The sequence below is a fragment of the Suncus etruscus genome, chromosome 1, assembly GCF_024139225.1.
Source record: "Suncus etruscus isolate mSunEtr1 chromosome 1, mSunEtr1.pri.cur, whole genome shotgun sequence".
In the NCBI taxonomy this organism is placed as follows: domain Eukaryota; kingdom Metazoa; phylum Chordata; class Mammalia; order Eulipotyphla; family Soricidae; genus Suncus; species Suncus etruscus.
In genome coordinates this window covers 3,273,413-3,296,588 of record NC_064848.1, presented here as the reverse complement: position 1 = coordinate 3,296,588, position 23,176 = coordinate 3,273,413, and the positions used below count along the sequence as shown (strand labels likewise).

Sequence of the window (23,176 nt, the reverse complement as noted above, 5' to 3'; positions counted from 1 at the left end):
TGTACTATCTCTGGCCTCAACATCTCAAAGTCTTTGCTAATTGCTATTTTAATCTATTCTTTATTGGGGGCAGGGGTGCACATCTGGCTCACACCTGGTGTGCTCAGAGATAACCCTGGCTTCAAAAAATCAGGGATCACTTCTAGCAGAGTTTGGGTAACCATATACCAGGGGTGGTGAACAAGTTCGACACAACGAACCAAAATTTTAAACTGTGAGAGTCAGAGAGCCACACCACGCAGTGACCTGCCAAAACAGACAAACACACAAAAGCATCTAATTTTAACAATAATCTATGAAACACATATTGCATTTTGCCATTTTGAGTGAGGGTCAAAACCTGCAGTGATGGTGCGGGTGTGCTGCGTCCCCCACACTAAGAACTAACGGCAAGATGTGACCCAACATGTGACACACGGGTCCCCCGCTCGCTGGCCCGTGCAGTTGTTTCCGAGGGACGGGAGACGGGAGGACGCAGCCTGGGGTATGGCGGGACTCTCCGCTCGGAGATCTCTCCTCAGAAGCAGCAGAACAAAATCCAAACTTGGCAAGGAGCCACAGGATACAAAATGATGATAAGAGGCAAAGAGCCGCATTCATTTTGGCCAGGAGCCGCATGTGGCTCGAGAGCCATGTGTTCGCCACCCCTGCCATATACCATGTTGGAAATCAAACTCCAGTAGACCACTTGCAAGGCAGATCATCTATTCTTTCTATAAACGCCTTTTTGTTGTTGTTGTTGTTGTTGGTTTGGTTTTGGTTTTTGGGTCACGCCCGACAGCGCTCAGGTGTTACTCCTGGCTCTGTGCTCAGAAATCGCTACTGGCAGGCATGGGGGACCATAATGGATGCCGGGATTTGAACCACTGCTGTCTGTCCTGGGTCAACTGCATGCAAGGCAAACACCCTACCGCTGTGCTATCAGTCCAGCCACTCTAAAAACTCTCTTAAATCATCCATGCTTAGGGACAGTGTGAAGGCCAAACATACGGGAATTGAACTCACCGAGTAGTCATGACAATCACCAACACCTTTTGCTCCCAGACCATGAGCCAGAAATCATGATAGGTATTCTCTAAAGGGCCTGAAATGAAAAGAGAAGACAAAGAAAATAATCTTGGGAAGCACTTAAGCCTTCTTAAGCAACTACATTTTCCTCCAACTATTAACTCCCATTGACAGGTGCTGGTTCCCTGCAATATTCAAGTTGATCCTTGGACCACCAAAATCAGCATCCTAGGGGAGTCTGAAATGCATCATCTCTAGTTCACAAGTTCCCAGAAGGAAGTGACAGCTGGAGAAGCTATCCCTCAGGAGGTTCTCATCAGAACTTACTTGGCAATGCTTATGAACCCCCAAGACTACACCTGGTGGTGCTCAGGCAGCAATACTTAGGTTCCTAGTGCATGACAAGCATACACCTTTGATTACTGAGCTATTCCATATTCCACATTCCTAGCACTATGATTCTTAACTCACTCTCCTCTAAGAAGATGGTGTTAAGGGCCTGGGAAACAGCTTAAAGAGCTGGACCACAGGCTTTGTATACAGGAGTGTCAGGCTCAATCACCAGAACCCGAGGTTCCCCTGAGAATCACAAGGCGTAACCCCTAAGCCAGAGGTCTCAAACTCGTGGCCCTCCGTACAACATTTTGTGGCCCGCGGCCGGCCTTCAAATATCGCAGTATTCGCGATCAGTCGCTTACCAAATAATCGCAATAAAAATCGTACTAGTAAGAAAAAAATCGCATTAAACATTCGCATACCCCGAGCAGTTCTGTTTGGGGTATGCAAATATTCAATGCGATTTTTTTTCTTACTAATGCGATTTTTTATTGCGAATGTTCGGTAAGCGAAATCCTTTATGCGGCCCTGCCTCACCCCGACTTTGCTTCCTGCAGCCCCCAGGTCAATTGAGTTTGAGACCCCTGCCCTAAGCACTATAGAGAGAGTAATCCTGAAACACATCAGGGTTTGGCTCACTCCAACCCCGGCAGGGGGTAAGAAACAATTTATAAAAGGTCTACTTTTGAAGAGGGTTCTATAATGACCAAGTTCGATCTTCCTGAATGAGTCATAGTTTCCAATCTTGCGAAGGAAACCAAGGAGATCAAAGAAAAATAGATGCTGGGCCCGGAGAGATAGCTCAGTGGCGTTTGCCTTGCAAGCAGCCAATCCAGGACCAAAGGTGGTTGGTTCGAATCCCGGTGTCCCATATGGTCCCCCGTGCCTGCCAGGAGCTATTTCTGAGCAGACAGCCCGGAGTAACTCCTGAGCACCGCTGGGTGTGGCCCAAAAACCAAAAAAAAAAAAAAAAAAAAAAAAAAGAAAGAAAAAGAAAGAAAAATAGATGCTAACTCTGACTCCTGTTGCCTTCATCTCCCAGGGCAGAGAGCCTAGGAGATATTTGCCTTACAATGTTTCTTTGATCTCGTTTCTCTCTTTTCTTTCTCTCCCTCTCTCTCCAGTTCTCAGGGGACTATGTAGTCCCCCACATACAAAGCACACACACTCAGCTATCTCTCCAGCTGAAAAATGGTTTTCAGTTGGTTGGCTGATTTAGTGGGGGGCGGAGAACTGATGCTCTGTGCTCAAGGGCCCCTCCAAGCAGCACTCAGGGAAACATGCTGGGATTCAAACCAGATCAGTGGGATACAGGCCCAGATTTGTTTATGGTCACGGGGGACCTGTGCTCAGGACACACTCCTGGCTGTGCTCAAGGATCTCTCCAGGTGGGTTCAGGGGTTATATGGTGTTGTGTATGTAAATATTTTGGGGGATTACTATGTTACTCACCCTAAACTGACTGGTGATTGTGCCCTACCCTAGGGTGTGACCTGGCATTCTGCCCCCACCCTAGGGTAGGACCTGATTCTGCTTCCACCATTGGTTGGTATCTGATCCCACCATTGGGTGGGACCTGACTCTGGAGTATAAGAGCAAGGGTCTGTGGAAAGCGGGGGCTTTTTGGCTGGAACTGAAGCTGAGTCTTTGGACTTCAGTCTTGTCCACCGAATAAAATTGCTCGAGTCCACGAGCCTGACTGTCTGCGAGCTGTTTACCCGCCGTTTCACCTCAGAACCGTAGGCTAGACAGGGTGGCAGACACGTGCTCGGAGCTGGAAGAGAAAGGCCTCATCCTCCATCCCACCATCAGTCAACCTCCTCAGGGGCTGACTTGCAACAATATGGGTGCTGGAAAGAGAATCCAGTTTGGCAACATGCAAGGCAAGTGCCCTATCCCTCGAACTTTCTCTCCAGCCTTCCAAAGGATCGTTTATAGAATCCACCTGAAATCTTCCCAAAGCCTACTACTTCAATGTCAGACTCAAAACACACTATCTATATCAGAGTATCATTGGTGTGCTCTGTAAGGATATAGAAACCAGAAAAAACCTGTTTGGAAGGGCCGGAGCGGTGGTGCAAGCAGTACAGAATTTGCTTTGCACACGCTGACCTAGGATGGCACGTGATTTGATCCCCTGGCATCCTATATGGTCCCTCAAGCTAGGAGCGATTTTTTTTCTGTTGTTTTGTTGTTGTTGTTTTGGTTTTTGGGTCACAACCCGGCAGTGGTCGGGGGTTATTCCTGGCTTTGCATCAGAAATTAGTCTTGGCAGACTTGGGTGAGGGGACCCTATGAGATGCCAGGATTTGGCTGCCTGCAAGGCAAATGATGTGCTATCTCTCTGCCCTCACCCCCCCCACGAGCAATTTCTGAGTGCATAGCCAAGATAAACCCTGAGTGTTACCAGATGGGCCCCAAAACCAAAAACAAACAAACAAATAAATAAAAACCTGCTAGGAAAGGGAAACTATATTCACTCACAGATCGGACTCAAGAATATTTGAGAAGTTGCGCTGCCATTCCTAATCTTCTGCTACATATAAAAGGCATTTCACTGGACAATGAGTTCTGATGTCCAATTCTCTTAGGGGTAAATACTAAGACAGCTCAAAATGTGCAGAAGTCTTCTATGTTCAAATCTCCAGTTTATCTTATGTAGTGAGTTTCCAGGCATGCCCAGTAGATAAATATTACATCTCAAATCTGCCTTCCATAAAACTTTCTAATATCTGGGGCTGGGGGAAGCACAGCGGGTAAGGAATTTTTCTTGCAACTGATCTGGATTCAATCCCCAGTATCCCGAATAGTCCCTTGAGCCTGCTAGAAGTGATTTCTGAGCACAGAGTCAGAAGTAACCTCTGAGCACCTCCAGGTATGGCACAAAAACAAAATAAACAAAAATCTTCTAATATTTATGAAATGTTATCAATCAGTAATTAAATCCTTTCAAGTCACTATGAACTTTAAAATTGATGTTTGCAGGGGCCGGAGCAATAGCACAGTGGATACGGCATTTGTCTTGAACATGACCGACCCAGGTTCAATTCCCAGCATCCCATATGGTCCCCCCAGCCTGCCAGGAATTATCCTTGAATGCTGCTGAGTGAAGCCCAAAAATCAAAATAATAATAATAATAATAATAATAATAAGGATGTGTACAGATGGCTAAAGAAATTATAGAACATATACACAGTGAAATACTACCAGGCCTTAAGAAAAGATGAAGGCTGAGGGCAATAGTATATAGGACATTTGCTTTATATGTGGCCAACCTGGGTTCTATCCCTGGCATGCCATAAGGTCCTTTGATCCCTTCCAGGATCTCCTGAGCAGAGAGCTAGAAGTAGCCACTTAGTACAAAGTCCAGAATAACCCAACAGTACTGCCAGTGTAATCCCCAAAACCTCTGTAAAATTAATTTAAAAAACTATAGTATCACTCAGGAGCCAGAGTGATAGCACAATGTTAGGCCATTTGCCTTGCACTCAGCTAAGCCCACATGGACCCAAGTTCGATCCCCGGCATCCCATTGGTACCCCCAGCCTGCCAGGAACAATTTCTGAGTGCAGAACCAGGAGTAACCCTAGTGCTGCTAGGTGTGTCCCTGCTCCCCCAAAAAATCTTTTTGGGGCTGGAGTGATAGCACAGCATTATGCATTTGCCTTGCACGTGGCCAACCCAGGACAGACTCAGGTTCGATTCCCTGCATCCCATATGGTCCAAGAGCCTGCCAGGAGCGATTTCTGAGCGCAGAGCCAGAAGTAACCCCTGAGCTTCACCATGTGTGGTCCAAAAACAAAACAAAACAGCAACAAAAAACCCAAAAACTATAGTATCGGGCCAGAGCGATAGTACAGTGGTAGGGCATTTGCCTTGCATGCAGCCAACCTGGGATGAACCCAGATTCGAATCCCAGCATCCCATATGGTCCCCATGCCTGCCAGGAGTGACTTCTGAGTGCAAAGCCAGGAGTAGCCTGAGTGTCACCAGGTGTGGCCCAAAAATAAAACAAAACTATAGTATCACATGATGCAAATAGGCAGATCACATAAAACCAATTCATGAAGAACAAAACTCACTTACCTTGTGTACCAATGTAAGCATTCTTTTGCTTATAGCCATCCATAAAGCTGGCATTTATGTAATCTGTCTAATAAAAAAAAGAAAAACATCATTGCAGCTACATAGAAGATAATACTGGGTGGGAAAATTATATACTACATAACTAAAGCCTAGGTGTGTCTTCTCTCCTTGTCACTCAGAAAATAAGAAGCAAAAGAAAAAGCACATACCTTGCATATATAAGCCCCTGACATTCCCTGGCATTCCACCAAAAAATTTTTTCCCTTACAATATATTCCCATAATACTTCTGGGACAATTGTATATAAAGATGCAGAAAAATCAATCTGAATCCTCCCTCATACTATACAAAAAAACTATCTCAAAGGGCTGGAACAATAGTACAGCAGGTAAGGCGCTTGCCTTGCATGCAACTGACCCAGGTTTGATCCCTGGCATCCTATGTAGTCCCATGAGCACACCAGGAGTTAATTCCTGAGTATGAAGCCAGGAGTAACCCTTGAACACTGCTGGTATAGATCCAAAAGCAAAACAAACAATAACAACAACAACAACAAAACCTAACTCAAAATCTATCACGCATCTAATACAGAAGTCAACACAGTAAACCTTAGAAGAAAACACAGAATTAAATTTTTGTGACTGAGGCTGGAGAGATAGTCTAGTAGGTAGAGTAGAGTGTCTGACTTGAAGCAGACTAAGGTTCAATCACTGACATCCCATATAGTTTCCCAAGTACTATTAGGAGTAATTCCTGAGTGCAGAGCCAGAAGTAACCCCTGAAAATCATTGGGTATAACCCAAAAAACAATAACCAAACAAAAAATTTAATTTTGTGACCATGTATTAATCAAAACCTTCCTAGATCTGATGACCAAAAGAAAAACAAAACAGGGGCCCAGAGAGATAGCACAGCAATGTTTGCCTTGCAAGCAGCCAATCCAGAACCCAAGGTGGTTGGTTTGAATCCCGGCGTTCCATATGGTACCCCATGCCTGCCAGGAGCTATTTCTGAGCAGACAGCCAGGAGTAACCCCTGAGCAACGCTGGGTGTGACTCAAAAACCAAAAAACAAACAAACAAACAGATAAACAACTATTTTAAAACTTTAAAATATTGTGCTTCAAATTACACTATCAAGAAAATGAAAGAAAAAATATCACTGAATGTACAGTTAATAAAGGACTTGTATCGAAAATATATAACTCTCATATCAAATAGCTCAAAGACAAATAACCCAAGTTTAAAATGGACCCCAAATTAAGACAGGAACAATAGTACAACCTGGCCCAGATTCAGTTTCTGGCATTCCATATGGGCCCCCTAGAGTACAGCCAGAAGTCATTTTTGAGTGCAGAGCCAGGAGTAGTTCCTGTGCATTGCTGGGTGTGACCAAACCAAACCAAGCAAAAAATTTTAATAATGTATCAAAGTAGGGAGGTGGAGTGATAACACAGTTGTAGGCCTTTCACTCGGCTGATCCAGGATGGACCTCAGTTTGATCTCTGGTGTTCCATATGATCCCCCAAGCCAGGAGCAATTTCTAAGTGCATAGCCAGGAGTAATACCTGAGCGTCACCGGGTGTGGCCAGAAAACAAAAACAGGCAAAGAGGGGCCGGAGTGGTGGCACAAGCAGTAGGGCATTTGCCTTGCATGCGGCTAACCTAAGATGGACTATGGTTCATTCCCCGGGTCCCATATAGTACCCAAAGCCAGGAGTGATTTCTGAGCATGTAACCAGGAGTAACCCCTGAGTGTCGCCGGGTGTGACCCAAAAAAAAAGGCAAAGAGGTGCCAGAGTGATAGTACAGCAGGTAGGATATTTGCTTTGCTTTGCACACAGTCAATCTGGATTCAATCCCCAGTACTCCTTGAGCCTACCAGAAGTCATGATGCACCTCTGGGTTTGACCCCAAAACAAGGACAAACAAAACAAAACCCACCCAAAAAAGTAAAGATGAAATAAAAATAAAAATGTCAAAGTTGGTCCGGTCCCCGGCACTGTATATGGTCCCCAATCCCCACCAGGGATGATTTTTTTTTTTTTTTGATTTTTGCTTTTTGCTTTTTGGGCCATACCCGATGATGCTCAGGGTTTACTTCTGGCTATGCTATCAGAAATTGCTCCTGGCTTGGGGGATCATATGGGAAGCTGGGGAATTGGACCGCGGTCCATCTTAAGTTAGCACATGCAAGGCATACGCCGTACCGCTTGTGCCACCACTCCAGCCCCAACCAGGGGTGATCTTTAAGCACAGAGTCAGGGAAGTAAACCTAAGCAGAGCCATAAACAAAACAAAACAAACAATAAAAATAGAGCAAGAGGGCCTGGAGATATAGCACAGCGGCGTTTGCCTTGCAAGCAGCCGATCCAGGACCAAAGGTGGTTGGTTCGAATCCCGGCAGGAGCTATTTCTGAGCAGACAGCCAGGAGTAACCCCTGAGCACCGCCGGGTGTGGCCCAAAAACCAAAAAAAAAATAAAATAGAGCAAGAATATAAAAGATATTTCTCTAAAAAGACATATTAATGATCAACAAGCACATGAAAGATTCTCAACATTGGGGCCAGAGATAGCATGGAGGTAGGGAGTTTGCCTCACATGCAGAAGGACGGTGGTTTGAATCCCGGCATCCCATATGGTTCCTGAGCCTGCCAGCAGCAATTTCTGAGCATAGAGCCAGAAGTAACTAACCCCTGAGCGCTGCCAGGTGTGACCCAAAAAAACAAAAAAACAAAAAAACAAAACAAAACAAAAAAGATTCTCAACATCATTAGCTATCAAGAAAATGCCAATTTCCGGGGCCGGGAAGGTGGCACTAGAGGTAAGGTGTCTGCCTAGCAAGCGCTAGCCTAGGACAGACCGCGGGTTCGATCCCTCAGTGTCCCATAGGGTCCCCCCAAGCCAGGGGCAATTTCTGAGCTCATAGCCAGGATTAACCCCTGAGCGTCAAACAGGTGTGGCCCAAAAACCAAAAAAAAAAAAAAAAAAATGCAAATTTTCAAAAAAAAAAAAAAAAAAAGATACTGGGGCCGGAGAGATAGCATGGAGGTAAGGTGCTTGCCTTGCATGCAGAAGGTCAGTGGTTTGAATTCCAGCATCCCATATAGTCCCGTGAGCCTGCCAGGAGCGATTTCTGAGTGTAGAGCCAGGAGTAACCTCTGAGCGCTGCCGGGTGTGACCCAAATCCCACCACCACCACCACCCAAAAAAAAGAAAATGCAAATTTGGTGCTGGAGCAATAGCAGAGTAGTAGGGCATTTGCCTTGCATGCAGTTGACCTGAAATGGACCCAGGTTCAATCCCCAGTATCCCATTTAGTTCCTCAAACCTTCCAGGAGTGTTTTCTGAGCAAGAGCCAGGGGTAATCCCTGAGCACTACTGAGTGTGGCCAAAAAGCCAAAAAAAAAAAAAAAGGGGGGGGGCAAATTAAAGCTATTGCACATTCATTAGGATGGCTATAGGTAGACAAAAGTAACAAATGATGGCAAGTATGTGGAGAAATTAAACCCTCAAAAAATGGGGTCGGAGCGGTGGCACAAGCGGTAGAGTGTTTGCCTTGCATGTGGATGACCTCGGACGAACCATGGTTTGATCCCCTGGCATCCCATATGGTTTCCCAAGCCAGGAGTGATTTCTGAGCACATAGCCAGGAGTGACCACTGAGCATCACCGGGTGTGGCAAAAAACAAAAAACAAAAACACTCAAAACACACGAGCACCAATGCTAATTGGTACACTGATGTTGAAAGCTTTTGATAGTTTCTCAAAAAGTAAAAGTTTCCATATTACCTAGCAATATATCCAAAGGATAATTTATACATAAATATTTATAAGCAGTATTATGCACAAAATGAAGCAATACAAATGTTTCTGAACTGCTGAAAGTAGATCAACTGTAAGGAACCCAAACAATGAACTGGGGAAAACAGGGCACAGCATCCCAAGAAGTACTCAAAAATTCCAGGAAGCAAGGGGCCCTCTAATGATTCTCACGGAGCCAACTGGCCTGAAATCAGTCCAATACAGGGTGTGAGGATCCAGTAGTGCTCCGGGCTTCAAAAGCTGCACTGAGGATACTCAGGAAACCACCAGTGCTAGAAACTGAACCCTAGCAGGGCACATGTGTGCTTTAATCCTAATCTCTGCTTTATCTCCCAGACCCTAAAGAGTTGATTATTCCTTAGCAATGAAAAGGGGTAAACACGGTTAAATCCTAAAAAACATATTAAGTGAAAGAAACCAGACAGGGGCCAGAGCGGTAACACAGTGAGGAGGGCACTTGCCTTGCACACGACCTGCCTGGGTTCAACTCCCGACATCCCATATGGTCCCCACGCCTGAAAGGAGTGACTTCTGAGCCCAGAGCCAGGAGTACTCCCTGGGCACCTCTGGGTGCAGCCCAAGAGCCAAAACATAAAAGAAAGAAGCCAAACACAAAAGATACAGAGAATGTAGCTCCTTTTTTTGAATAGATTCAAAGCCCTATGTAAACTGTACACCACTGCCTTTGAACTACCCTGTTCCCTCTAGCGCTATAACTTCATTTCCATGAAATGTCTTCAGTAAGTAAATCTATACATAAAATTAAATCAGAATGTGGTGAGAGGTTATGAGGAGACTGTCAATGGTCTTCAAGTGACAAAAATGATCAAGTATTGATTATGGTGATGACTACACAATTCTATAAACATATTAAAAACCACCGAATTATTTATTTTCACTGGTTGAATTCTAAGGTATCGCAATAAATTATCTCAATAAAGCTGTCTTTTACTAAAAAAGAAATTCATTACATATTGCAGCACTGGAGCTCAGGACTAAAAGCTAAGAAAGTGGGGCATGATCAGCATATCTATGAAGGCAAGTGTGGCTAGAGCAAAAGAAAAGCCAAACCTGCTACCTTAAGTCCCAATACCTACATTCAGCAACTACCTCAATAAACAGAAAGCAACGGCAGGACAAATTCAGGGGGCATGCAATGAGTTCCTAAGTCACTCTCTTCTAGGGTTCTCCAATGTCCTCAGTTTTATTCACTTAAACATCATTTTGGGGTGTGTTTTTATTTGATTTTACTTTATTTAGTTTGGTTTTTGGGCGACACCCAGTGATGCTCAGGGATTACTCCTGGCTCTATGCTCAGTAATCACACCTGGCAGGCTCAAGGAACCATATGGGATGCCAGGGATCGAACCTGGGTCCGTCCTGGGTCGGCCACATGCAAGGCGAACACCCTACAGCTGTGTTATTGATCCAGCCCTATTTGTTGTTGTTGTAGTGTTTTGTTTTTTGGACCACACCTGGCAGCACTTAGTGTCACTCCTGGCAGGCTCAAGGGACCATATGGGATGCCAAGAACTGAACCAGGGTCAGCATGTGCAAGGCTAACACCTTACCACTGTGCTATTTCTCTGATCCCCTCAACATCCATTTTTATTATTTGTTTTTTTTTGGGGGGGGTCACACCTGGCAGCATTCAGAGGCCCTTCCTGACTCTGCGCTCAGAAATTACTCCTGGCAGGTTCAGGGGACCAAATCTTGGTCGGCTACATGCAAGGCCAATGCCCTACCCACTGTTTTATCACTCCAGCTCAACATCAGGTGGGTTTTTTTTTTCTTCCTTTTATCGCAAAAAAACTTCAATTCCTCTAACCAACAGCTCCAAGTGATCAGTCAGGGTTGTCTCTCACAGGAGACAAATCCCGCTCAAGGTCATGAATTGGATTATATAAGGAGATTCTAGCTTTTTTATTTTTAAAATGATTGGCTGTTGTCTAGGGGTAGCTTCTTACTGCTCCCTGTGTCCTTCTCTGATAGGCTACCTAGTATGGACAGGTAGCTTGGAGTGGTGTTAATGGAAATAGGCTTGAGGAAAGCCTAACTTGTGGTCCTTACAAAAAGTTGTCCCTCCTTGTTCAGAACCTATGAGAAGCCTGATATGTGGCCTTTACAAAATGTTAATGTCATATTCTCTCCTTTTCTTATGGACCTAAGTCAAATCTTTGACTCTCCTTGAGGCTCCTTTTCCTCATCTCTACTTATGGGCACATACTAGGTAGGATCTTAGTACAAGCATCTTAACTGAATCTATGTGTGCTTGAATAAAGAGGGTGAAGAGACTAATTATGCAAGGACCTACTAAGAAGAAAAAAAAAATAATAAGATGGGGCTGGGCGGTGGCGCTAAAGGTAAGGTGCCTGCCTTGCCTGCGCTAGCCTTGGACGGACCGAGGTTCGATCCCTCAGTGTCCCATATGGTCCCCCAAGCCAGGAGCAACTTCTGAGCACATAGCCAGGAGTAACCCCTGAGCGTTACTGGGTGTGGCCCAAAAACAAAAACAAAAACAAAACAAAAAAATAAGAACAATAGCCCAGCCAGGGCAATTCTCAGGGAGATTTCCCAGGGTGATTGAGTAAACCACTGTTCTTACCAGGAGGTAGAATCTTTCTGTCACCTTTCCTGCTCTTGCAAACTAGCCTTCGATTGCTGCAGTGTCTCATGGATGACTCCTGACTTGTTGGCATAGAAACAACATTGCTCCCCCACTGGCATGCATAGCCCTCCTTCCTTCAGGAAGAGTAGGTCCAGTCCCCACCTGTTCTGGAAAGCAACTTCACCTAGGTTGTCAACTAGTTCTTCTAACATCCCAATAGAAAACTGATATCGTGGGCCCGGAGAGATAGCACAGTGGTGTTTGCCTTGCAAGCAGCCGATCCAGGACCAAAGGTGGTTGGTTCGAATCCCGGTGTCCCATATGGTCCCCCGTGCCTGCCAGGAGCTATTTCTGAGCAGACAGCCAGGAGTAACCCCTGAGCACCGCCGGGTGTGGCCCAAAAACCAAAAAAAAAAAAAAAAAGTGATATTGTCTCAGGTCAGCATCCACTTGTTGAAAGAATTGTCTAAGTTGCATGTCTCCCTTGACTAGGGAGGCCACTCCCTCACCAGTGGAGCGGATAATACCAGCTGCTACAAGAGCTGGAATAAGGGGAACAGCCCTCTTTCGGTGGGTGATAACTCTGCTCAACTTGTTCCCACCCACCTTCTCTTGCCAGGTATGACACCAGGGGTAGGAGAATGACCATGATGCAAAACTCATCTGGGTTTGCAAAGGCAATGGCAAACATACAGGGGGTCAGTCACTTTATACACGCAAGCCATATCCCATTCAGTCATTGATGGGGACCACTTCTCCATGAAACTATATTGGCCTTTATGGTCTCATTGCTGTGCTATCTCTCTGGCCCCTATTTATACATGTTTTGTCTTTGCTTTTTTGTATGTCACACCCACCAGTTTTCAGGGATTACTCCTGGCTCTGCATTTAAGAATCACTCCTTGGGGGCCCGGAGAGATAGCACAGCGGCATTTGCCTCGCAAGCAGCCTATCCAGGACCAAAGGTGGTTGGTTCGAACCCCGGTGTCCCATATGGTCCCCCGTGCCTGCCAGGAGCTATTTCTGAGCAGACAGTCAGGAGTAATCCCTGAGCACTGCCGGGTGTGGCCCAAAAACCAAAAACCAAAAAAAAAAAAAAAAAAAAAAAAAGAATCACTCCTTGGGGTCAGAGAGATAGCACAGCGATAAGGCATTTGCTTTGCACATGACCGACCCGGGATGGACCGGGTTCAATGCCCAGAATCCCATATGGTCTCCCCAGGCTGCCAGGAGTGATTACTGAGCACAGAGCCAGGAGAAATCCCTGAGAGCTGCCACCAAGTGTGGCCCCCCAAAAAACAAAAACAAACAAACAAAAATAACCACTCCTGGGACCAGTATGATGGTGCAAAGGGTAAGGTGTCTGCCTTGCACACGCACTAACCTAGGATGGACCTCGGTTTGATCCCTCGGCGTCCCATATGGTCCCCTAAGCCATAAGCGATTTCTGAGCACATAGTCAGGAGTAACCCCTGAGCGTCACCGGGTGTGGCCCCGAAACAAAAACAAACAAAAAATAATAATCACTCCTGTTAGTACATGGGAACCATATGGGATGCCGGAAATCAAATCCTAATTAGTTGTTGCAAGGCAACATCCTATCCACTGTAACATGTCTCCAAACCCTCTATATGGCCTATAAAATAATAAAATAAACTATGGGCTTAGTCACCCAACTACTATATGCAAGATAATGTTTTTCCTAAAATGTATTCTCCAGCAAAAGAAAGAGTCAAGTCTCAGCACAGAGAAAAAAGAGAAAACGAATAAAAAAAGGGGGCCCGGAGAGATAGCACAGCAGCGTTTGCCTTGCAAGCAGCCGATCCAGGACCAAAGGTGGTTGGTTCGAACCCCGGTGTCCCATATGGTCCCCCGTGCCTGCCAGGAGCTATTTCTGAGCAGACAGCCAGGAGTAACCCCTGAGCAATGCCAGGTGTGGCCCAAAAACCAAAAATAAATAAATAAATAAATAAATAAATAAATAAATAAATAAATAAATAAATAAAATAATAAAAAAGGGTGGATGTAACAAGTCTCATTGATGCATATCAGCAAAATAGGAATATTATATAAATCATGTTGAAAATAATCAATCAATGCTGCTTTCTGTTTGATGCAAAAAAAAATGTAGAAAAAAGGTCATCAGATAGCATTGGTACATCAGAAGGGAAAAAGAAGAGAAATTCATCATATATATTGAGCCAAAGTACAGCACAGTAGGTAAGGTGCTTACCTTGCATCCCTGGAACCCCATATAGTCTCCCAAGATCTACTGGGAGTGATCCAAGAGCAAGCCCTGAGCACAGCTGGCTGTGGCCCAAACCACCATCAGCACCACCACTAAAGTAACACATATTTTTGAATTGCTTTTTGGGCCAGTGTTTGGCAGTGTTCAGGGTCTACTTTTGGCCTGTCCTTAGGGATCACCTAAGGGATCATCAAGCTCAGGAAACCATATGGGATGCTAGGGATTGAACCTAGGTTGGTCACATGCAAAGCAAATGCCTTACTCCACTCTACTATCACCTTGGTCCAAATAACACAGTTTTAGTTTGGTTTTTGTTTATGGGTCATACATGTGGTTCTGCTCCTAGCTCAGGGTCCATGTAGCTTGTGGTATCCAGCAGGCAAAGCATGCCTTTTGAGCTATTTCCCCAGCCCACATATTCAGTTTCTGAGCTCAAAATTCTAAGTGGGGAGAGTTGCTATAAATAAATTATATCACAAAGAACTCTAAAAAGTAAACGATGATGTTCGAATACATGAGATAGTAAATTAGTGAAAATAAAAAAAACTTTGCATATTACTATGCTGATTTATTTTAAGATTTAGGATAAGTTTTCCACTGATCTTATCAATCACTTTACAGGAAATAAAAACGATGTACCCTGGGAATCTGTGTTATATTGACACAAAAACTAGTTCAAGCCTGGAATAACACAATTAGCTTAGAGTTCCAGCCTTGCAAGTAGATAGTCACGAGATCAAATCCCCATATACCATATGCGCCAAGAGCCATTCTGGTAGCTCTGTTATATGCAATGGCTTCTGCAGGTGGCTTCTACTCACACTGCAGACAGGGGTGTGTAGGACCATAAAAGGGGCGTGATAATAATCTACTTTCCAGCTGACCAAGACTATAACTGAAAGACACAGACGCTGTCGGAAGAATGGCCTCTAGCAAACCTGTGCGTGAGCACTGCAATTGTCTCTTGCAAGCACAGCCATTACTAGTATGCCTCAATACTCAGAGTGCAACCCCCAGGACAAACATGCAGAAGCACGACAATAAAAGGAATGCAAATGTCTGAGCATTTTGGCCAAGTATGCGAGCAGCAAAACCTGACATAGACCCCCCCCCCAGCAAACACTACTAAACTGTGCAAACATGACAGCGAGGTATATGTGTACCTCACTGTAACAGCACTGCAACCAGTCACTGAAACAGCAGGAATAATGAAAAAGGGGGAAGAAGAGAAGAGAGTAAAACAACGAAACAGTCCAAATGAGGGAAAAAAGACATCAAAGTTACATGTAAAAAGTATGATTAATATTTTCAATAAATATCTATATAAATATGCTACACATAATTTTTAGTATGTAGAGATACGGACAAATTAGTAAATTATGTAAGATACTCATTTGAGGGGCCAAAGCAACAGTATAATGGGCAGGGCGCTTGCCTTGCACACAGCTGACCCAGGTTCACTCCCTGGCATTCCATCCTGGTAGAATTCCTGAGCACAGAGCCAGGAGTAACCCATGAGCAATGCCAGGTGTGGCCCAAAGACAAAAACAAAAGAAGTCTGACCATTTTTGTCTTTACACACACACACACACACACACACACACACACACACACACACACACACACACACACAATTTCTAAAACTTTTCTATATCTTCTATATGGAGGTTATTTATTATCAGAGTTGCCTTATAGTGAATAAACACTAACTAATAAGACAAATGATGTGACCACAAATGTTTTTCTTTTGGATTTTGGTTTTTGGATCACACCTGGTGGCATTCAGGGGTTACTCCCGGCTCTGCGCTCAGAAACCACTCCTGGCAGGCACGGGGAACCATATGGGATTCTGGGATTCGAATCACCATCTGGCTGTGTGCAAGGCAAATGCCCTTCCTACTGCCGTGCTACTTCTCCAGTCCGGTGGCCACAATTTTACATCTAAGAAATAAGTAAAGCTTTCTCAAGCATCTTTAATACACCAGCATTTTCCTGAAATATTTCATTTTATTTCTTTTTGTTTGTTTTGGAGCCATACTTGTCAGCACTAAGGGGTTACTCCTGGCTCTGTGCTCAGGAATTACTCCTGGCAGACTCAGGGGACCATGTGGGATGCCAAGGATTGAACCTGGCTTGGCCATATGCACGGCAAACCCTGTAGCCACTATGATATCACTCCAGCCCCTGAAGTATTTAATTTTCACTTGATACTATGAGTACTAAGAAACAAGATTATTGTGTAGCAAAAATTAAAACGCAATTCTTATCTCTATGATTTCAAATCCATGTTCTTTCTGTTAGAAGCCTAATAAGTTCCACTTTAGCAGTCTCCTCTTGCATTCCCCTCAGCACTCCAGCAGGTGGCTATATGTCTCTACCTGTGTTTGGCTACTTCGTTTCGTCAGCTTCACTCTAGTTTGGTCCAGACATGGTACATCCCCATAGCGGTTCTTCTCCAGGTTTCCTGGAGACCTAAAGGACAGAAAACAGAAACACTAAAATATAGAAAAAGTAGCAACGATGCATACGTACATATGTACAAAGTCTGGTTGCGCTGAAGTGAGGGCAAATTAACTATTGGAAATGGAGACAGGACACTTTTTGGGGGGGAAGCCACACCAGTGATGCTCAGAGCTTACTCCGGCAAGCTCCGGAAACCATATGGAATGCCGGGAATTGAACCCAAGTCTGTCCCAGGTCGGCTGCATGTAAGGCAAACACCCTACTGCTGTGCCATCTCCCCGGCTCCTTTTTTTAAATCTATTTAATTTTTTAAGTGGTAAGTACACATTACTACAGAAACAAAGCTATTTCATTCTAAAGAGAAAAAGAAATTGGGCTCTAGTATTAAAAATATCTACTTAAGGGGCCAGAGCAGTGGCACAAATATTAGGGCGTTTGCCTCACACACACTAACCTAGGACGGACTATGATTCGATGCCCCGGCATCCCATATGGTCCCCCAAGCCAGGAGCAGTTTCTGAGCACATAGCCAGGAGTAACCCCTGAGCATCACTGGGGGTGGCCCCAAAAAAGCAAAAAAAAAAAAAATCTACTTAAACATAGTATTTGTACTATTATTCTTCAAAGACATTCGGATGAATGATTGGCTGTACTTGGTTGTGACTGCTTTCATGGCCACAGCCAGCATTGCTTTAGTTTTCTCTCTCATTGCTCCTGCTTTCTCTCAGTAAAGGGTATGGGGACCCTGTTGGTGCTCAAAGGGTCAAGTACTTCTAGGGGATCAAACCCAGGCCTCATACAGGCAAGACATATGCTTTTCCACTTGAGACACTTCTCCAACCCCTAAGAAAATCTCCTACTTCTGAGTTAAAATGGTATGGTGGGGCCATACAAGGTGCTTGCCTTGTCTGCCTTGTATGCAGTTGACGTGGGTCCAATCCCCAGCACCCCATATGGTCGCTTGAGCCAGCCAGGAATCATGTCCCTGAGTGCAGAACCATGAGTAACCCCTGAACACAGCCAGGTGTGGATCCAAAACAAAAACACAAACTAAATAATTAATATAGGGGCCAGAGAGATAGCATGGAGGTAGTATGTTTGCCTTGCATGCAGAAGGATGGTGGCTCGAATCCTGCCAGGAGCGATTTCTTTTCTTTTTTCTTTTCTTTTTTTTTTTTTTGGTTTTTCGGGCCACACCAGTTTGATGCTCAGGGGTTACTCCTGGCTAAGCACTCAGAAATCACCCCTGGCTTAGGGGGACCATATGGGATGCCGGGGGATCAAACCGCGGTCCTTCCTTGCCTAGCGCTTGCAAGGCAGACACACCTTACCTCTAGCGCCACCTCACCGGCCCCCAGGAGCGATTTCTGAGCGTAGAGCCGGGAGTAACTCCCAAGAGCAGGCGGTGTGACCCAAAATCCAAAATAATAATAATTATTATTATTATAAAATTAAATTATTATTATTAATATAATGGTGTACTGACCACAAGTTTCACTCTATTTCATCCAACAGCCTCACTAAAATAACAGTAAAGAAACTATCAAGTACAAATCTAAAAAGTAATAACAAGGGCCCGGAGAGATAGCACAACGGCTACCTCTCCGGCCCCTATAATGCAAATTTTTTTTTTTTTTTTGGGTTTTTGGGCCACACCCCGTAACGCTCAGGGGTTACTCCTGGCTATGCGCTCAGAAGTTGCTCCTGGCTTGGGAGACCATATGGGACACCGGGGGATCGAACCGCGGTCCGTCCAAGGCTAGCGCTGGCAAGGCAGGCACCTTACCTTTAGTGCCACCGCCCGGCCCCTATAATGCAAATTTTATTAAGGGGCAGAGAGATGCCTACTTAGCTCCATAATAAAAAAAATTTAGTCATACAATAGTTACCTTTTGGTTGTTTTGTTTTATGGGGGGCCACACCTGTTGATACTCAGGGGTTACTCTTGGCTATGTGCTCAGAAATCGCTCCTGGCTTGGGGGACCATATTGGACACCGGGGGATCAAACCGTGATCTGTCCTAGGCTAGTGCTCTCAAGGCAAATGACTTACCTCTAGTGTCACTGCTCCGGCCCCTGAACAGTTACTTTTTGGGTTGGGGAACAGTATTAGGGATCAAACTTGTACTTGCAAGGCAAGTGCTCTACTGCTGGGCCACATCCCCTATGAACAGTAACTGCTGGTTTAATCACTTAAAATTTGTGAGAAGGTCTGAGAGATAGCATATGCAAGGCTCCAAATTTAATCCCCAGGACTGCATGGCCCTAGCGAACTGTTAGAGGTAGCCCAGTGCTAAGGGGACCACGCAGCACTGCCATCATCTGGCCAAAACATCAAAAATTAATCCTGTGCAGCCAGGCAAGGAATAGCCTCCTATACATTTTTCTCATGAATCCCTATTAAAAATTGTGACATAACTATATTAGAAAAAACAATTTTTTTGGTCCACCCGACAGTGCTCAGGGATTACTTCCAGCTCTGTGCTCAGAAATTGCCCTGGCAGGCTCAGGGGACCATATGGTATGCCAGGAATCGAACCGGGGTCCATCCAGGGTTAGATGCGTGCAAAGGCAAATGCCTACCACTGTGCAATATCTCCAACCCATGGTGGGGGGGGATTATACACACACACACACACACACACACACATACGTCACAGCTGGCGACACTCAGGGGTTACTCCTGGCTCTGTGCTCAGAAATCGCTCCTAGCCGGGATTCTAATCACTGTCTGTCCTGGATCAGCTGCATGCAAGGCAAATGCCCTACCGCTGTGCTATCTCTCTGGCTCTTGGAAAATAAATTTTTTTGTTTGTTTTTGGGTCAGATGCGGCAGTGCTCAGGGGGTCATTCCTGGCTCTATGCTCCGAAATCGTTCCTGGCAGGTGCAGGAGACCATATGGGATGCTGGGATTTGAACCACCATCCTTCTGCCTGTAAGGCAAATGGCATACCTCCACGCTATCTTTCCGGCCCCTTGGAAAATATTTTTTAATAAAAATCATGGTAATGAAATTAAATGTTCAGGCCACAGATCGTACAGGATGGAAAGCACTTGTTTTGTACACAGCTTTAGCACCTAAACTCTGCTGTGAATCCCCAGCACTACATATGGTGCCCTGAACACCAAGTCACATAGAACCAAAAATAACCCCTGAATACTGCCAGGTATGATTCAAACTCCCACATCCCAAAATTAAATGCGCAACTATAATAAAAGTCAATAAAAAACATTATAGGTACCATATTTATTTTAGTTTCTAGTCACATCACACCAGTAATGTTTAGAATTACTGCCAGCTCTGTAATGGCACATCAATAACAGCACACTCAGGTTTGAGCCTCAGCATCACATATGTTCTCCTGAGCTCCTATTATTGGTATTTATATTAAAGATTTAGAAGAAATAGGTGGTGGAGCGAAAGCACAGTGGCAGGGCATTTGCCTTGCATGCAGCCAATCCAGGACAGACCTGGGTTCGATCCCTGGTATCCCTTATGGTACCCTGAGCCTGCCAGGAACAGTTTCTGAGTGCAGAGCCAGGAGTAATCCCTGAGCATCATGAAGTGTGGCCCAAACACCAAAAAAAAAAAAAAAAAAAGATTTAGAAGAAATAAATTACAAAGTTGAAAAACCAGCAGAGGGCTGCTTTTCTGCGTGAGGCAAACAATCTCTTCAGAGCCCAACACCAATCACACTACAAGCATGGCAATGGGGAAACAATGCAGGACAACCCCATGTATGAAGAATGAAGATGGCAACTATGATGACTGAAAAGTACCAACCAGCTAGGTATCCTCTCAGATAAGGTGTTTAGAAGAAATATGGAGGATGTTCGGACGTTCATGAAGCTCAAAGAAAGTATAGATTGAGTTGAATGGAACACAAATAAGAATCAAGAGGATATGAAAGTAGAAATCAGAAAACTGGGGCCCGGAGAGATAGCACAGCGGCGTTTGCCTTGCAAGCAGCCGATCCAGGACCAAAGGTGGTTGGTTCGAATCCTGGTGTCCCATATGGTCCCCTGTGCCTTCCAGTAGCTATTTCTGAGCAGACAGCCAGGAGTAACCCCTGAGCACCGCCGGGTGTGGCCCCAAAACCAAAAAGAAAAAAAAAAGATTACTGTTGGCAGTTCCTTTTCTTATTCTTTGTTGTTCATTAATACATATTTATATGTATACATATAAAATATTTTGCATATATTCATATTAAATTATGTACATGTGGGGCCAGAGAGATAGCATGGAGGTAGGGCATTTGTCTTGCATGCAGAAGGATGGTGGATTGAATCCCGCATCCGATATGGTCCCCTGAGCCTGCCAGGAGCAATTTCTGAGTGTGGAGCCAGGAGTAAACCCCTGAGCACTGCTGGGTGTGACCCCAAAACAAAACAAAACAAAAAATTATGTACATGTATTTTTTGTTTTGTTTTGTTTATTTGTTTTTTTTGGGGGGGTCACAATCAGCAGTGCTCATGGGTTATTCCTGGCTCTGAGCTCAGAAATTGCTTCTGGTCGGAACAGGGAACCATATGGGATGTTTGTATTCAAACCACCATTTGTCCTGGATCGGCTGCGTGCAAGACAAACATCCTACTGCTGGCTATCTCTCTGGCCCTATGTATATGTATATTAACTAAAAGTAATAGACACTGAAAAGACCCACACATGAAAAGTAATTCTGTATGCTGTTCATGGATATAAATGTACATATGCAAAATGGGCTGAATACTTAAACTAGCCACTACTTCTGAAAATGAAAACTAAGGATGAGAATTAGAAAGGTTTCAACTTTAGAATGAGGTCTTTCTTTAGAAACTTTCTTTAGAAACTCCAGTTCCTATCCAACATCTTACTTTTATTCATTTCACCCACCTCAATTCACACACACACACACACACACACACACACATACACACACACATACACACACACACACACACACACATACACTCTGCTTATTTATTTCCCTTACATTTGTTTTGTTGTTGGATTTTTTTTTCTTTCATTCCCATATCTCAGTTTCCCAACTCATTATCTCTTCCTTTCCTTTTGCTAAAATGTCTCTCCCTGCATCTTCTCTTTTGTACACTGAGCTGGATAAAGAGCTCAAAGAGGCTTTTGCAGCTCTACTGTAAGGGAAAGAGCACACACTTTGTAGGAGCTCCAGACTTAATCCCCAGTATTTCACTGTCCCTTGAGCACCATGAAAAGACTAGCCCCACCAACTGCTGGTTATGATATGAACTTAACCACCCCCAAAATAGGAATTGTAAATAGAAGAGTTACTACTCATAAAATCATAGAATCTTACAATACTTAAGCTACAAAAGTATATATCTAAGGAGTCACATATTACACAGAAAAACAGTTATAAAGAAGATAAATAACTTGTGTCACTGGGATTTTAGCTAAATCAGAACATATGCTGATTTAGGGGCCGGGTAGGTGGCGCTGGAGGTAAGGTGTCTGCCTTGCAAGCGCTAGCCAAGGAAGGACCGCGGTTCGATCCCCCGGCGTCCCATATGGTCCCCCCAAGCCAGGGGCGATTTCTGAGCACATAGCCAGGAGTAACCCCTGAGCGTCAAACGGGTGTGGCCCAAAAAACAAAACAAAACAAAACAAAACAAAACAAAAAAAAAGAACATATGCTGATTTCAACAAGAGATTATTACTGGGAGACAAAGAAATTCTGAAGTAGGAAATTAAAACATGATAATTAAACGAGGGCAGCAGTAAGATCAATTGTCTATTGCCAAAAATGTTATCAACCCATTATAAACTAGCTAGAGGTGTGGGCCAGAGAGACAGTATAGTGAAGCAAACCTAAATTTCCTAGAACCTAAGTTTCAGGACTGATTGCTGAGCACAGCCAGGTATGGCCCCAAAACCAAAATAGTAGTAATAACAATAACAATAATAATAATATTGATAATTTTTGAAATAAAAGCAGGGTTTGTGTGTGTGTTTGTTTTTTGTTTGTTTGTTTGTTTGTTTGATTTTGAGTCACACCCAGTGACGCTCAGGGTTTACTCCTGGCTATGAGCTCAGAAATCGCTTCTGGCTTGATGGACTATATGGGAGACCTGGGGGGATCAAATTGCAGTCCATCCTAAATTAGCTGCATGCAAGGTAAATGCCCTACCACTTGTACTACCACTCCAGCCCCCAAAAAGCAGATTTTACTTAGAAATTCTTAGTAAGGGGCTGAAGCAAAAGCACAGCAGTAGGGTGTTTGCCTTGCCTGTTACTGACCCGGGACAGACCCAGGTTTGATCCCCAGCATCCCAAATGGTCCCCCGAGCCTGCCAGGAGCAATTTTTGAGCGCAGAGCCAAGACTAATCCCTGAGCGCCACCAGGTGTGCCCCACCCCCAAAAAATATCTGAGGAAGGAGAGGGAAAGGATAAGGAAGAGCGAGTAGGGCCGGAGTAGTGACACAGCAGTAAGGCGTTTTGCCTGCATTCGTCTGACCTAGGACAGACCGTGGTTCAATCCCCCAGCTTCTAATATGGTCCCCCAAGCCAGGAGTGATTTCTGAGAGCATAGCCAGAAAACCTTGAGCTATAACCCCTGAGCCTTATGTAACCCATAGCCATAACCC

The 23,176-nt window shown here is 44.5% G+C and overlaps 1 protein-coding gene across 1 annotated transcript in view; it reads right to left on the bottom strand.

The window, feature by feature from the left end:
• Window positions 1-23,176, bottom strand: part of PTPN9 (protein tyrosine phosphatase non-receptor type 9) — an 89,370-nt gene that overhangs the window by 5,779 nt on the left and 60,415 nt on the right. The window contains exons 8-10 of the mRNA XM_049777863.1: window positions 16,491-16,584; window positions 5,432-5,498; window positions 1,006-1,084 (exon numbers count right to left, since the gene is read on the bottom strand). Coding sequence (XP_049633820.1) covers window positions 1,006-1,084; window positions 5,432-5,498; window positions 16,491-16,584 — 240 coding nt within the window. The remainder of the gene's footprint in view (window positions 1-1,005; window positions 1,085-5,431; window positions 5,499-16,490; window positions 16,585-23,176) is intronic.